Below are 16,450 nucleotides of genomic sequence, written 5' to 3' on the forward strand. Positions count from 1 at the left end.
TTACTTAACATATAGAGAGACAGCAAAATACAGGAGATGTGCTCACTTGCCTTTTTTTCCTCCTGTAACGAATAAGCCAATGGTTGCTCGAATAAAACTGCTTTCAGGCAAATAGCTATAGTCAGTAGGAACTGTGGAGACAGAAAATGATCAAATTAACCTGATCAAATTAACCATGAGCTTGGCAGGACTAATGAAGGAAAGATAATGATCTCATGCTGCCATATCAACCTGGAGACAAAGCAGAGATGTTTGTGCCATTAATTTCGGCACAATCCTCTGTGGCTTCAACTAATTTTATTGGATTAAGTGACTGGCCCAGCAATCAACACTTAAGTTATGCAGGCAAATCAAAAAATGGGAGCAAGCCTAGTAGAGGCTAGGAAAAAAAACAATCACAGAGGATGACTGTGATTGATTGAAGTCAACACTTGACTGACGTTGTTAAGAAAAAAATCCTTTCCACATTCTCACATCAGTGAGGCCCGATCCAGTGGCTCCGCAGGATCAGCAAGGAGTCTGCAGAGCCACTTCAGGACATGCTGAGTCACACATAACAACCATGGATAGTCGATGACCAGCATTAACAGCAGAAGTCTCTTACCTATGGCAGAGACCTCTAAGCGACCAGCATGTGCAAAGAGCCAGATGTAGCTGCTCATCTGGAACAGGGAGGCAGTGACATCTGTGCTAGCTGAGTCTTGAGAGTCTCCTAAATCCTTTTCCTTCTACTTTCCCATAATTGTTTCATGAGACAATTTTTATTGCAATAAATGGCTTAACTGGAAAATAAGGAACAAATAGCTTTACTTTTCCAGACATGTGATCATTTTGTTCAGAAGAACTTGGGTATAAGATTGTTCACTACTACCTGATTTGAGTCTATGGGGCACACTAAGTACCTCAAAATAGGCCAATTAAAAGCCTACATAAAAAAGCTAAAGCCTTACATAAATATGTTATTTTACCAGGATATTATGAGTGCCCTGATCTTTAAAATTAGCAATACTTACTGGATTTCCAATATAACTGAGGGCTTTTCCCCCCACTTTTCCATTTTAATATGACAGCTTTCAGCTGTCTAAAGGTAATTATGTCTGGAAGGCTATGAACCAATGTCCTATTTCTACAGCTACAAAGTGATGGAAGTGAGGGAAACAGTAATTACAGTGGCCCACATTTATGGAAATACTATCAGCAGATGACCTGTCAGGGATAAATGAAACAAAATTTTAATGAGAAATCTTAGGTCCCTAAACCTTTCTGGCCTGGGTCCAAGATAGCCAGTGGTCAAAATTCTATAAAGAGCTGGAACAGATGTACTAATGATGCCTTCCCCAGAAAATCTCCAAGTACAAATACAGCTTAAGCATGTGGGGATTGCAAATATTTTTATTACTTTTATCAGAAAGCTAAAAATAGAAAAGGCTTTGTTATATTAAAACTAAGGATTTCAGTTTCAAAGTCAATGAGATGAACATCTTTAAATGTACTTACCCATTATTTTTATAAAACCCAGGCCCAGAAAAAAAATTAAGCCATGTATAGGAAAGCTTTTAATAAAACATAATACTATTACATCTAGTAAAAGAAAAATAAGTCTACTCCAAGATTCCCAGGACTGGTTTCTCTTTTCTACACTTGTCACTAAACTAATTCTCCGTGTCAGGTAAGTCATATCATCTTTCTGAGCTTCAGAGTCTTCATTTGTAAAATTAGGAGTTGAACTGAATGTCTACACTGTGCTCTAAGTGAGAAAATAAAAAGGAGTGAATAAGCATAAGGTTTGGAGGACAACCATAACTTTCTGCTACATGACCTGAGGTAAATCACTCAGCCTCCCCATGCCCGACTTTGTTCTGGTAAAAAATAGAGGTGGCAATACCCACCACTTAGGGTTGTCGTGAAGATTAATGTTCTTAACCAATACAGAGCCCTGAGTCAGCAATTACACCTTTCAGCTGCAGTGTTCTAGGACCTAATCTTACCAGAGGTTCTGCTTTGATTTGAGGACAGAGTAGATAAATGAAGATGTCCTAGAAGCCAGATTGCATTTGACTGAAGACCAATCACGCCAGAGAGACTGGTGACCTATAGATGAGAGCATAACATTTTAATAATGGGCAAGATCCAAGCTACATTCAATAAAAGGCCACCCACAGAAAATCACTAATCTTTTATGAGGCAGTGGCTTGGCTGGTAATAAGGAATTCTATGACAAGATGCAATATATTGTGCCTTGTATATACTGGATCTGAGTCAAACAGGTGCTCTACAAGAGTTTGTGGCATCACCAATGGACTCAATCATCAATCAGCCATTTATGGCCGAAAGTACCAGTGGTGTTCTCAGGTTTCACTGAGCCAGACTGGTCTCACAAGAAGTTTCAAATAATAGTGAAAAAATATTCATAAAGCAGAAATAAGGTGACAGCTACTTAATACTAAAATAACTCAAAAAATTGGGGGAGATACTTTGCTATCTTCTTTAAGTAATGCTTTCATTATTACTTCATTATTTATAACAAGCATATTTTAAAAATAGTTTAAAATATTAGACTTCATCAAAAAATAATGGATTTTTCTCCAAGTTATAGCAACTTAAGCTTTGGTAAAATTCTTTTTGAGCATATTCATGCATGCAAGTATCTTTTCTTCCAAGATTTATGTTTGCTTTTAAGCACATAAATTACTAAAACTCCTTTATGCGTTCGATATTATAATCAGCCACATTTCATAGGAATAAAAACAAATATATTATGTGAAAAGAATGCGATACAAAGTTTTGTATACAGTTAGAATACCAACTATACTAACTACACAAATCAAGTAAGAACTCTTGAAAAGAAATATGACCAAATATCAGTAACGGTTGCTTCAGTTTTGAAGCTCCACCAATGATATGTTTTCAGCTTCTTGCCTTGTGTACTTCCAAATTTTATGTAATTAATATAGCAATTTCTTGTGCAGTACTGGGGATGGAACCTAGGGGCATCATACCTCTGAGCTACACCCCCAGACCTACTTTTTGGCCTTTTTATTTTTTGAAACAGGCTCTCATTGAGTTGTGAAGGGCCTCACTAAGTAGCTGAGGCTGTTGGCAAACCGCAATCCTCAGGTCTCTGCGCTCCGAATGCTGGGATTACAAGTGTGCACCACCATCCTCGGCCAATATAGTCATTTTTTAAAAATAAAAATTTTCAGCTGGGTGTGGTGGCACATGCTTGTAATCCCTGCTCTTGGGAGGCAGAAACAGGAGGATCGTGCAGATTCGAAGCCAGTGTGCTGGCTTAAGAGACCCTGTTTCCAAATAAAAAAGTATTAAAAAATAGATCTAGGAGTGTAGCCAGGATGTATAAGGGTTTCCAGAAACCCCAGTACCACCAAAATAATAATAATAATAATAATAATAATAATAATAATAATAATAAATAAAAGTCTTCAAAGAAAAAAGTCTTCAAAGAAAAAAGCAACTTTGAGTATATGAATGCATTCATTGTGTGTATGTGTATGTGTGTGATATTGGAGATTGAAGTTGGACATTCTAACTGAGCTACACCCCTATTCCCCCCCTTTTTTGGTTTGAAACGGTCTTGCTAGGTTGCCTTGATAGGTTTCCAAGAGTCTCCCTGTGCTGCCGAGGCTCTCTCAAACCTGTGATTCTCTTGTTTTAGTTTCCCAGATACTGGGATTACAGCCATGCACCCAGCCAAATGTGTTTATTCTTTAACCAAGGGTAAGAGTGATAGTGATTCAGCCAAATACTTTTATAATGACACCTGAACTACTGCCTCTTAACCATTCCTCCTAGACATCTGCCCTGCCCTTTGAACAAACCTTCTATTTTTCCTTGTCTTGAGAGCCTGATGTTCTCTGCAGGGTCAGGTTTTAATTTTTATGGGAAATCAATACAAACTTAAGTAAAAAATACCAGCTTTTTTCCCCCCAGAGGCAATGCATGTTTGTCAGTGAACATAGGACTCTATACCATTTCTGGATGCCCTTTGAACTAAACATGAATAACCAGAGATTTTCCCATTTTCTAGGCAAAACATTTTGCATTATGTAATAGGAACAAAGCTAAGAAAGAGAAATATCTGTTTTTCCATGTAAGAATTTGAAAAAGGACTTCTTACCTGAGTTAAGGTTCTAATGACTTCATTAAGTCTGCCTTGAAAATGAGAAGTCTGGATGGCTTCTGACTTCAGCTGAAAAAAAAAAAAAGAAAAGAAAAGAAAAGAAATGCACATCACCATCACCCAAAAAGTATTTAATTATGTTCCCAGTACACAAGCATTCAGCCTTTAATTTATGAAATAGTTGACTTTATGCCCTTATATTTTAAACATATAGCTATGAACTCTTCAAGGGCAGACCTATGCTTTAGTATTCACTTCTTAGTATCTACTTGGTGTGGCACATAGGAGTCACTCAATACACTTATTGTATGAACACAGGAGTTCCTTTAGAATTATTTATACAATACATATATCCACTGTGAAAACATTTTGTAGTACAAGAACATCTACAAAGATATAAACTTCAACACTACAGATGCTGATTGGTGTTTCTTGTAAATAAATTTGGAATTTTCTTATCATTTAATCTCCTTTCTCAGGGAGGGAAACTCATGGGAAGTACCTAAATTTAATCCCTACATACCAAATAAAATAGAAAACAAATCCTACTAGAAGCATTATTGGTCAAGAGTACTTTTTCATACAACAAAGCTTTGGAAAGTCCAGTGTAACTATTACCATGAGTACATACTCCCATCCTCAGCACACTACGATGATGGGTAGTCTCCTCCTTTTATGGCTACATACACTTTTAGATTTCTTCTGCTAAACAGTTTCTTTCTTTACCTGTATTATATCCCCTTCAGAGCCAACCAAGGCCACCATGCCATGCAGAGCTGCCAGGCAAAGCATTGTGGGAGTGCCCTGAGAACAAAGCATCAGAGATGTCAGGAGTGAAAACCTCCCATTATTACACTTCGAAATAAATGGTCAAAATGGAACTAAATTTGTAGAATCTATACAATCTGTACAACTGAGCTAAAAATGGAAGCAGACTAAAATAAAGTAACAGACCAAAGTTTTTAGATCATAGGTGGCTTGTTGTTTTTATTTCTCCAAAAACATTACGTTTTTAAAATTAAAACAATGACAGAATAGCCAGTTTACAAGCAAAACTACAATGGTTGCGAGAATGCATTATATATAAAGGATTAAAAGTATAGGTGCCTCTTTTATTTGAAACTGCCTAGTCTTTTACAGTTTAGCTATATGTATCTTAGCAGCTCCTATAAATGGTCCAATAAAGCAGCCCCTTTTCCCTTATAAAAATATAAAACCGCATGCAGGAAGTGACCTTTACCTCTGCTAGAACTGTTCTGATCCAGCCGGGGAGCAGTTTGCTGCCCAAGTCTTCAGCTTTTCCATGTCCACACAAGGATAAGCCATGAACTATGTTTCCTAATGCCAGGGCAAAACCTGAAGTCTGGTGTAAACAAACAAAAGCAGGGAGTAAGGGTTGGGGGTGGGGGCAGATTAGTAATATTTACATATACACACCAAAATGAGCAGTTCTCAAGTCTCTCATCCCTACTTCTATTTGTCATTTAAAAATCAGAGATTTTTAAATCTAGTCTTTGCTTGGTCACAGAAACTGACATTTACTTGCAAATAATTCAGCTCCCCAATGAGTAGTTTATTTTAGAAAAACAATACTGAACTATTGAGCAACTCAATGATCCAAATTCTCAGAAGGGTAAGTTAAGGGTGAAAGTACCAAGATGGACCACACAAGGTCAACCAACTCCTAAAAGAAAAAAATGTCCCTCAGTGAGCACAGCATAGACGCACTCTTATAATTTGACTGTAGAAGACATATTCTGAATGCAAGTGAGAAAACATATGACCATAAAATAGTAACAAGACCATTATAAGCTTAAAACCAGTTAATCCTGTAATAATCCACTATGGCTAATATTAAGACGTTGGAGGAACAGTTTTAAAAAACCCAATTAAAGAAATATTGTGGAATATATAATTGGAAGGTTTTTCCATTTTTTATTATAGCATAATACACATAAATTTATCATCTTAACCATGAACAAATTCGGTGGCATGAAGTGCACGCATCTCTAGGACTCTGCACCTTGACAAAATGGAAACTCTTCACCCATTCAACCCTAACTCCCCAATCCTCCCTTTTCCAGCCCTTGCTTACCATCATTCTACTTTTTGTCTCTATGATAATGACTGCTCTAAGTACCTCATATAAGTATAACCACCTGGTGTTTTCCCTTGTAATTGGCATATATCACTTAAAGTCCTTATGAGTCATCCATGTGGTAGCACATATCAGAACATTTTTAAGGCTGAGTAATATATTTTATTTTATTTTATTTTATTTTTTGGTGGTACTGGAGGTGGAACCCAGAGGCTTTCTACCTCCGGGCTATACTCCCAGACCTATTTTTATATTTTATTTGGAAACAGGGTCTCACTGAGTTGCTGAGAGCCTCACTAAGCTGAGGCTGGCTTCGAACCCGTGCAATCCTCCTGTCTCAGCCTCCCAAGTGCGGGGATTACAAGCGTGCGCCACCACGCCTGGCTTAAGGCTGAGTAATATTTTGAAAGGATCATTTGAAAGGTATTTAATTTCTAGGGTTAAGTTTTCCTATACATACACAGTGACAAGCAGAGATTTTTCTGCCTTGAATTTGAAGAAGCCTTATCTTAGTTTTCTGTGTATTCCTCTTTCCAAACTTTTGTTGCTAGCCTTACATAACTCTTAGATTTCTTAGCCACATACTTTAAGATATCATGAACATAGAGCAATGGTTTAAGAGAGAGAAAGGCTTACCAATACTTGCTCAAAGAAAAAGAAATGTCCACAAAAGAAGACAGAAGATTAGAGGAGAAAAAGACATAGGTGACTGTTGGCTACAATAGTGAGAAAAGACAATAGATTGAAGTTCCTCAGTTCTAGACAGGAAGATATCCCATCCTATTCTAATTCAGAAGAAGTCAAAAGCAGGGCTTAGCAACAGCATGAGACCCAGGGAGAGAAATAACCAGGGCAGACATTCCAACCTGCTGGTTGTTCTCTACCAGCAATCTGAGCTTGTTCATGATGTCTTCAGCCTCCGCAGCTTCAATAATACTGGCACTGAACGCTGATGTGCAAACACAGCTGAGGGTGTAGGTGAGGACCTGAAGAAAAAATACAGAAGAAAACATTTCTATGTGAGGCAAAAATGTAGCTTAGTCCACGTAGATATTCTGTTAAACTTCTCCCCAGAATAAGAACTGAATTCAAATACATGTACCACATACCTTCTGTTAGGGTATTTCAGAACAATGTCATGGTGGGTATTATTATCTACTTCTTAGATAAGAGCTTTGAGACTCAGATAGCTAGCAAACAAAAGTCAGATTTGAGCCCAAGTCTTCAGCCTCTAGTCAAAAGGTTTTCTCACATCATGTCAGAACAGGTACCCTAGCAAAAATGGGTAGAAAGAGATTTTCACCAGCAGCGGATGCTACTAACTGCTATGCACTCCATCTGAGGCTGAACAGGAGAGGAAACTCAAAAAGCTGTAGCATGGCTATGTTAAGATTCCCTAAGGTGGGTGTGGTTGGCACACCAGTAATCCCAGTACTTGGGAGGCTGAGACAGCAGAATCACAGATAAGACTCTGCATAGATTGGTGCGACCCTGTTTCAAAATAAAAAAATAAGAGGGTTGGGGGTATAGCTCAAAGGTAGAATGCCCATGGGTTCAATCACCAGTACAAAAAAACAAAACAACAAAAAACCCCACAAATCCTCTAGGGGAAGTAATGGAGCATGAATGGAATGGAAACATGGGTTTAGGAGCCAAGTAAATTGTATAAAATGGGGATTATATGATCTACTTCATTGCACTGGTGTGAAAACTTCATAAACAAATGAACGCACAAATAAATGAAGAAATAAATTAAAAGGTTATAAGTAAAAAAATAAAGTTGAAGATAATATTTGGGTGTTGTGTTCCAACTTGACCTTTTACCAGCCTAGTAACTTCCAGCAATTTGGAGTCTCAGTTTCTGCAAGTCAAGGCTAAACATTCCCTTTCTACAACCTCACATTTTTATAATAAACCTTTCCTTTTAAGGATGCTGTTAGGATAAAGTAGAAAATTCAACTCCTAGTGCTGGTTAATGCATGAAAAATGTAAGCAGTTTCCAAGGTAGAAATTGGATAATAAAATATCAGAGGGGAGAAAAAAACCCTCACAACTGCTTGCGTAAGACTTTATAAATCAAAATATCAAGGTAGACACATGCATCAGTTATAAAAACCTTACTTTCATTTATGAATCAAATTGGTCCTCTTTCACAAGACTTTCCCCTTTGGCTTAAGAAAATATGTACTTTTAAGTCATGTTTTATACTTCTTTAAAAATGGAAATGCAGCACATGTCTTAGAACAAAACTTCAATCCTCTGTGCCCCAAAGAAATTTACCAATTCAACAAGTCCTATTGCTGAAAGCAGAGAAGCCTAGCGTGGAAACACAGCAGCCATTATGTCCTCGTCAATAGCTGGTGGGCAGGCTGGGATAAAACAGAATCTGCTCTAATGAGAGGGAGAATCTGGCCTGGCCACGAGGTCATTCCCTGCTCCTCCCAAAGCAGAGCACAGGCCCCTCGGTTTCACCTGCACAAGAGAGCCCCGCATGACCCATGCCTGTGACAGTCCATCCAACCACAGCATACAGGGGCTGTTTCCCACCCACTGCAACCCTGCATATTTTTGTGCCATAACAGAAAAACTTTTTCATTAAATGTGGTAAAGGGAATTTCCTCAATCATTTTTCATGCTAGTGGGCATTTAAAAAAAAATCAAATGCCTTTCAATCTGCAGTTTCATAAGCTTATCCCTGGCCATTTTTTAAGGTTACATTTAGCTTGGGCACAATTCTAGAAATCTCCATTTAACCTTCTTCCAGAAATTGCGGCTCTTCTAAGGAAGTGCCTTCGAGTGATGCTGACTTGGGTTTTGTATTCACCGAAGGCTCTTATCTCATATGCCACATGGAAGGCTGAAGTTGATTTATACGGCTGCACAATTTGAAAACCTCATGATTTAATACAGGCTGCTAGCCACTCAGAGTCCCACCTTGTCACAGGTGAAATCGAGAAAGAACTTAATTTACAGGGTTACCAAAATAGAAGAAGCGGAAAATAAACAGCAACGAGAAAACAAAAGGCAGCAGAGGGGGAAAAAACTATAAGCTCCATCCTTTACCTCCTGGAACGTCCGGCTCTGGCTTCCGCTGTCATCGAGGTATGCAGACAGTTTCCGCAGCGAGGCTGCCACGTGCACCTGGGACTCCGTTTGGCTGCTGTGGCTCATGAGGGACAGCACAAGCCCGACTCCCAGTATGCAGCCGGTGCTGGGGTGTCAAGGAAGACGAGGAATTAGAACCACAAGAAATCTATCCAACTGCTCTTCATGACCATGGGGGTTTACGAAGCCTCGAAGCCCAAGGGGAGGTGGTAAGAGTCTACCTTCCATCTAGTGTATCAATGTGCACCATGGATTTGTGACAGGTACAGTCTCCTCTCCCCTTAAAAGAAACACTTGCTATCAAAACAAGCCTCTCCATGGCCCTGTGCTAATGCTGAGTGAATGCTGGGCAAATGTAAACAAAGACATGAAATGATGGGACATAAAGTCTATGACAGGAGACGAGAGGGCATAAAACAGCTCTATCTCTGCCCCTACACAATAGGATGGCTCTCTCTTCACCTGCTTCCGTTGAGTAGAGCAGGAGCATCTGCATAAGGAGAAAAAAGGCTAAATTTTAAGATCTGAGCCAAAGACATCTGACTCAGAGGAGAGACCCACGCAAGGCATGGCGATGAGGTACCGCTGAAGTGCTTCATGTTTCCCAGTCAACTTCAACAAGAGGAATTTCATTCTTAAAGAAACTGTGTATTCATCTGTGCACAATGACATTAATCCTTCTCTCCCCTCTGATCTCTCAGAGTACCAATGGGTCAGATGAGAAAATGGACAAATGACAGGCTTGTCAAAAGTTACCGCACGTGACAATTCAATTGGAATCTGGGGCTTTGTGCCCCAATTCTCCTGGAAGAATACATACCATTTAAAGAAAAAGAATTGTTCTCTTGGAAAAGCTTGTGTTAGTATGATATGCAGATGCAGCTTGTGACAATTTTTTCCTTTTTAAATAAAAGCCTTTGTCATCTTTGCTACTTTTTAACTGAAGGAAATGCTGAGTCTTTCAGAAACGATCCTGGTCTGGTTTGGCTTGCCTCTTGTCATGTTATCTGCTGCTGCTTAAGAAAACATTCCAGGGCATTTCTCCAATAACATATTTCATGGCATTTTTCTCTTCAATAGCATCTCTATGCTTGGCTGACAGCAAGAACCTTTTCATTGTTTTATGAGCGTAGTAGCTACTTGCCCCAACACCTCTGTGCAAACAGAGCCTCCACATCTGATAATAGACACCCAGAAGAATGGACAGGCTTCAGGATTTGCTCAAGGTTACACAGAGAGCTTCTGGCAGAGCATGACCAGGACGAGGGGACTTGTGGTGCCCAGCCTTCTGTTTCAGCCTCCAACCCTACAGCTCTCTCTGTGCCCTGCACGATGCCATGATGAGATGTCTACAATAAGGCAATGGATCTTAAATGTGTTTTTCTAGTTTCTATTGCATAACACTCTGGCATAAGAAAATCCTTTGTAAAGAAGCTACAGCAGTAATCATCTATCATTAGTCAGGCAGAACTGCTGGTACAGCTTACACGAATTTAACAAGCTCAACTAGCATAATGCATTTTCAACTGGTTAAATCAACATCTAACATCTGAACGCTACATGTTTTAGAGACAAATCACATATCCAAAGGAAGAAATGGCCACTCTTGATTGGTACAGATTTAAAGCCTTTGTTTTAATTTAGAACCTATAGGGAAATGCTTTAGCTATCTTTCTATATTGATGCATATAAAGTTTGACAGAACTAAATCAAAGATATAATTAGACACAACTTGATTAATACTTTGACAAATTTGACTGTTGCTCTCTTTTTATGTCTATGTAATTGCTACTTATGCTTAAGATTTAAATGTTACTTGCTGAGGGACACCTTTCCTGGTGCAGCAAGGCACCCTCCCTCAGCACCCTGTACTAATTCACATTCTCTGATTTTAATTGTCAATTCTGATAAGGATTATTTGGGAGAATATTGTTTGATTTCCTTCTCTTCCCTAGCCTGCAAGCTCCATGAGGGTGGAGACCTTTCCTGGTTTTCCTCACTTGAGCAGTTATGGCACCTGGCACATTGCTTGATGCAGAGAGGCACTCAACCAATACTAACTGGATGTGGAAACACTGACCAAATGAAGACTCTGTAGAAAGTCTAAAATGAACAGATGCTCCAAGGGAAAAACAAAAAGGAAAAAACAATCCACCTGATGTCACTATTTAGCAGGAGGCAAAACTTATAAGTGGTAAAATTCACTGAACATATCTAAGAATCAATCAAGAAAATTCCACTTCCATTTCTTGCCTAATTTAGGAAAGATGAATGCTATGTTTCTGTTGAGAAAGGATTCTTCTCAAGCTCACTTAAATAAGAATTGGGGTTCATTTTTTCCTCAAACAGTCAAGTATCTAGATCCTACTTTTCAAACTACACTAGGCTCACAAAAGTCTCTATCCCTTGGACTGAAGTCCCCTCTTAGCATCCCTAAATATACAAAAACTAAGGTTTAGAAAAAGCATCTTAGGCCGGGCATGGTGGCGCACGCTTGTAATCCCCGTGCTTGGGAGGCGGAGACAGGAGGATCATGCAGGTTCGAAGCCAGCCGTGCACGCTGGCTTAGGAGACCCTGTTTCCAAATAAAAAAATGTAAAAATAGGCCTGGGAGTGTAGCCCGGAGGTAGAAGGGCTTCCAGGAACCCCAGTACCACCAATAAATAAATAAATAAATAAAATAAATAAAGAAAAAGCATCTTAGTTAATAGTCCATAACTCACCCCCAAGCTATCACAGAAATACCTATTATTATTAGGCCTGTATTCTATTCATAGCTATGTTAGTTAACTGACTGCTAATACATAACCTAGTTTATATGCCAATATAAATATGTACACATCAATTGGCCTTCGAAATAGTTTCCTTCTACTTATTCTCAATTTTTCAGTATACTCCCAGAAATTCCTAAAGCTTTATTCCTCTGGTTTCCAAATTTTCTAAACTTTAATAAAATCTTAAAGATTCTCCTAGGTGATGAATTCACCATTTCCACACATTTACTTGATTTTTGGTTCTTTGGGTTTTTCTGCCAGCTTTAGTCCAAGAATAATTTGGGCAGAAGTAACTTTTATATCTCTCTATCTATAGAAAATAAAAAGCTAAGTGCTAGTATATTAGACAAGAAAAGTAAAAACAAATTATAATATTAGGTATAAAATTGAGCCTTTGGAATTGCTGACATAACAATGCTAACAAATTATAAAGAGAATTTGAGTTTTAAAATTCTATATCCTATTGTATTATTATTTGAATCTCTTTCCAGAGTATATAAAATATCACCAGCAAAAAATACTAAAAAGCAATGCAATTCTGACATTTATGCTGTTACATAAACTGAAATATAATGATAGTATTTTCTAAACTAGTCAGGAATAAATCTAGGATTCCCTAGTTTATTGCTGGTAATTCTGTAGATTAAGTGCACGGCCATCTCATTATTACTTATAATAATAACAGTTAACATTTGTAAAGCACTTTGCCCCTCAGAAAACACTATACAAATGTTATTGTATTTGTAAAATCTCAATAGTAATTAACCAAAGCTCTGGTCTTTGAAGGTAGCATAAGGATGTAGAATGGTTAAGATTACAATGGCCCAACGGTCTACCAGGAGATGGCAGCAAAGTGCCAGCGATAGGATTGCAAACACTTGCAAGCCCAGGTGCTTAGCTCTCTCAGCAGGTTTGTGTCCATTAAATCAGGGAAGCATGGTTAATTTGCTCTAGATGAATTCCATCACTTGAGGTAGCACACTCCCAGATCTATTAACCACCTCCCAGTAACATTCCAATATTTCACTGGAGAGAGGATTGCCCTAAACTCCTGCAATCTCATTAGACAGAAGAATACTTTATGCCATGAACTAGGTACTCAGGCCTGGGCTTATTTAGAAAAGCAGTAAAAATATATATTTTTTCAGTGGTGGGCAATGCTTGCATGCCAGAAAAAAAAATACCACTATACAGTCAGGTGTTCAACTACATTCTTTCTATGGAAATGTGTTCTACACATTATACTAAACAATACAGAAAAAGAAATGGCTTTGAAGTCAGATGATCTAGGTTCCTCTCTTTACTGGGTGGCTTATTAAGCAGATGATCTTGAAAAAAATCTACCAGAGATTCACTTTCTGTATCTGTAAACCAAAGTGATGATGATTTCTGCTTTAGCACCACATTTAGGTTGTGATAAGGACTTTACTACATGAGAAACAGATATGGAAATGCCTAGTTCAGCACCCAACTGCTTAATGACACCCACTAAACCTGAACCAAAGGGAGAACCACATACATAGGGTTGACATCTACAAAGCATCAGGAATGAGAAAATGCTGAGGTTTATTAACTGCAACTAATAGGAATTTGAAGAGGACAGAAAAAGCGCTTCTTGAAAACTCCAATAAAGTGAGCTTCCACTCAATGGACAGGAAGTCCCTGACGATCCTAGTTTCCTTTCCCATGTAGGACCAGTTCCCTGTCCAGGCCCATCCATTTCCCAAAGAGAGCTGTTCTTTAAGTATGTAAGAATCAAGGAAGAAGGTAAGAATAAAGAAATAAAAATCTTATAATAAAAAAATAAATTTTAAATATGCTTACATGCAAAGTTTTTAAGTTCATAGTTTCTTACACATAATTCAGCTATTTCCATTGATCTCTTTACATTAAAACAAATTTCCTAAAAGCTAATGGAGACAATACATGAAAGTCATTCTTAATTCTTCCAACTGGCTGAAAATTTGCAGCAGAGTGAGTGTGTGTGTGTGTGTGTGTGTGTGTGTGTGTGTGTGTGTGTGTGTGTTTTAATGGAAATTGAATCTAGGAGCATTCTACCTCTGAGCTACATCCCTCTTCCCCTTTTTGGTTTTATTTTGAAACTGAGTCTTGTTACATTGCTAAGGCTGTTCTCAAACCTTTGATCCTCCTGAGTTGGCCTCCCAAGTACTGGGATTCTAGACATATGCCACTATGCCCAGCTTGTTTGCAGCATTTTAATTACAGCCCCCCCCCCAAAAAAAAACTTTATACTATTCTGAGCTATAACTATGATGGACATTTTGGGGTGGAGGGAATAGGAGGAAGAATGTGAGAAAAACAAAAAAAAAATCTTACTCCTTCATTGAGAAAGGTAATAATACTCATTTATGTATTAGGCTTAAATCTCAAATCTGCATTTAACCCAAATAACAGCTAAATGTCCCTGTCGCTCCCATTAATCATTTTCTATATTCAAGAGACATCAACTATGCCTCAATCTCTCTTTTCCCATATTGAAATCACACTCCTAAGATTTCACTTGAGTCGGGCATGGTGGCGCACGCTTGTAATCCCAGCATTCAGGAGGCTGAGACCAGAGGATCATGGTTCACGGACAGCCTCAGCTACTACTTAGTGAGAACCTCTGCAACTTAGTGAGACCTTGTTTCAAAATAAAGAATAAAAATAGGACAGGGGGTGTAGCTTGGAGGTCAAATGCCCCTGGGTTCCATCCCCAGACCCACCCCCCCCCCAAATTTTTTTTTTACTTGATTCCTGGAGTGTTTCTTGATAAACTGGGTGAATGTCTTATCCAATCCAATCTTAGCCTGCATATAGGCAAAATTCTCATAAATACTGCTAAGGGGAAATTTGATTTTACTTATGATGAAATCTTTTATACAAGCCACTACTTTGCCATTTCATTTATTCTTTTATAAATGTGAACTGAACAGGCTAGGATGGTATAAATCAGTATCTAAAGGCCAGAAATACAAACACTGATTTAATTCTTTGAGTGATATCTGTAATAGCAAATGGTAAATGAGTTAATGAATTAGAGGTTAGTGCTTATTACCTGTTGCATTCCAAAAACACAATGAGCCCCAGAGAATGCAAGCCTGGGCTTCCGAAACATGTGGACGCTGCTAAAGGCATAGTGTGTGCTCTCCATAGTGGAAGTGTATCAGAAAGCCTAACAAAACCCTATGTACACCCACACAAGTCCCATAAGTTAATTGAAACAGTAAATGTCTAACTAAATGAATATTTAAATTATTTTTTCTTATTTCTTTTCATTCTTTTCACTACTGGAAAGAGAAAATGAGTTAAATTTTACGATATCCAGTACAATAGACAAAAAAATCTTTTAAAAACATGAAACCTGGTTTGAGAGGACTCATTAATATTAAGCATGCTGAAAACCTCTGATATAAGGTATTTCTACTTTAATTCTTCAACCAATGGATTTCACAGGGCTCAATCAAATTCAAATGATTTCAATAGATTTTTAAGAAGGTTAAGTCATGCATCGAGGTCCCCACATATATCCTTCATATGATAAGTATAGATAAAACTAAGTTATTAGTTTTAGTTAAGGTGTTAGGTTTTTGCTTTGTATTTAAGCAAACCATCTATTTTGAAACCTGGCATTTTACTAAAATAAGCTTAAATTACAGGGTTTTAAAAATTATTATTACTGAAAACTCTGCAGAGGAATTCAAGACCAGATCCTCAAAGAGTTTACCATAGCACATAAGATTTATAGTAGAGTAGGAACCAGACTCTAAGTATTTGTTAGAGAGGAAATGGAAACTTACTTGTACTCAAGACTGGTGTCAAAGCAGCAGTTCTCCAGGGCATCCAAGGACTTCATCAGAAGAAGGTTCATCTGTTGGCCAGAAATGTCACTGGATAGGATCAAGGGGGGAAATGAATTATTATTCAGCTATTCAAAATACTTAATAAACAATATTTCATATAAAATGTTCTACTGCAAATAAAAAAGTGAACTGAGGAAGCAGCTTGATGGTAGACCACCTGCTCAGCATGCAGGAGGCCCTGCATTTGATTCCCAGCACGGCAAAGAAAAATTAATTAAAAAATACAAAGTAACAATACCATTGTTGATTCACATGTCCTTATTTTACAGATGGAGAAATTGAGTCCAGGTACTTATTCAATAATAAGGTTTCTAAACAGTATAGACACTTACAAACCAATAAAACCTAAAACTCCTACTTTTGATTTTTTTCAGCCTATTCAAATTTTAAATCACTAAAAAGTAAAAACTCAAGTCAAAATTCCAAGTATTCCTAAGGATGCCCGAGTGATTTCCTGCAGAATATTTAATAA

General features: G+C 38.0%; 1 protein-coding gene across 4 annotated transcripts in view; it reads right to left on the bottom strand.

The window, feature by feature from the left end:
- Nucleotides 1–16,450, bottom strand: part of FOCAD (focadhesin) — a gene marked incomplete at both ends in the record, with an annotated part of 280,748 nt that overhangs the window by 32,899 nt on the left and 231,399 nt on the right. For all 4 annotated transcript variants that reach the window (XM_080709563.1, XM_080709560.1, XM_080709562.1 and 1 more), the window contains 8 exons: nt 51–131; nt 1,989–2,091; nt 4,136–4,207; nt 4,865–4,942; nt 5,379–5,501; nt 7,103–7,222; nt 9,300–9,447; nt 15,916–16,005. In XM_080709563.1, the coding sequence (XP_080565689.1) occupies nt 51–131; nt 1,989–2,091; nt 4,136–4,207; nt 4,865–4,942; nt 5,379–5,501; nt 7,103–7,222; nt 9,300–9,447; nt 15,916–16,005 (815 nt within the window). The remainder of the gene's footprint in view (nt 1–50; nt 132–1,988; nt 2,092–4,135; nt 4,208–4,864; nt 4,943–5,378; nt 5,502–7,102; nt 7,223–9,299; nt 9,448–15,915; nt 16,006–16,450) is intronic.

This window comes from Muscardinus avellanarius, assembly GCF_963383645.1.
Source record: "Muscardinus avellanarius genome assembly, chromosome: 13".
NCBI classification, from domain to species: Eukaryota; Metazoa; Chordata; class Mammalia; order Rodentia; family Gliridae; genus Muscardinus; species Muscardinus avellanarius.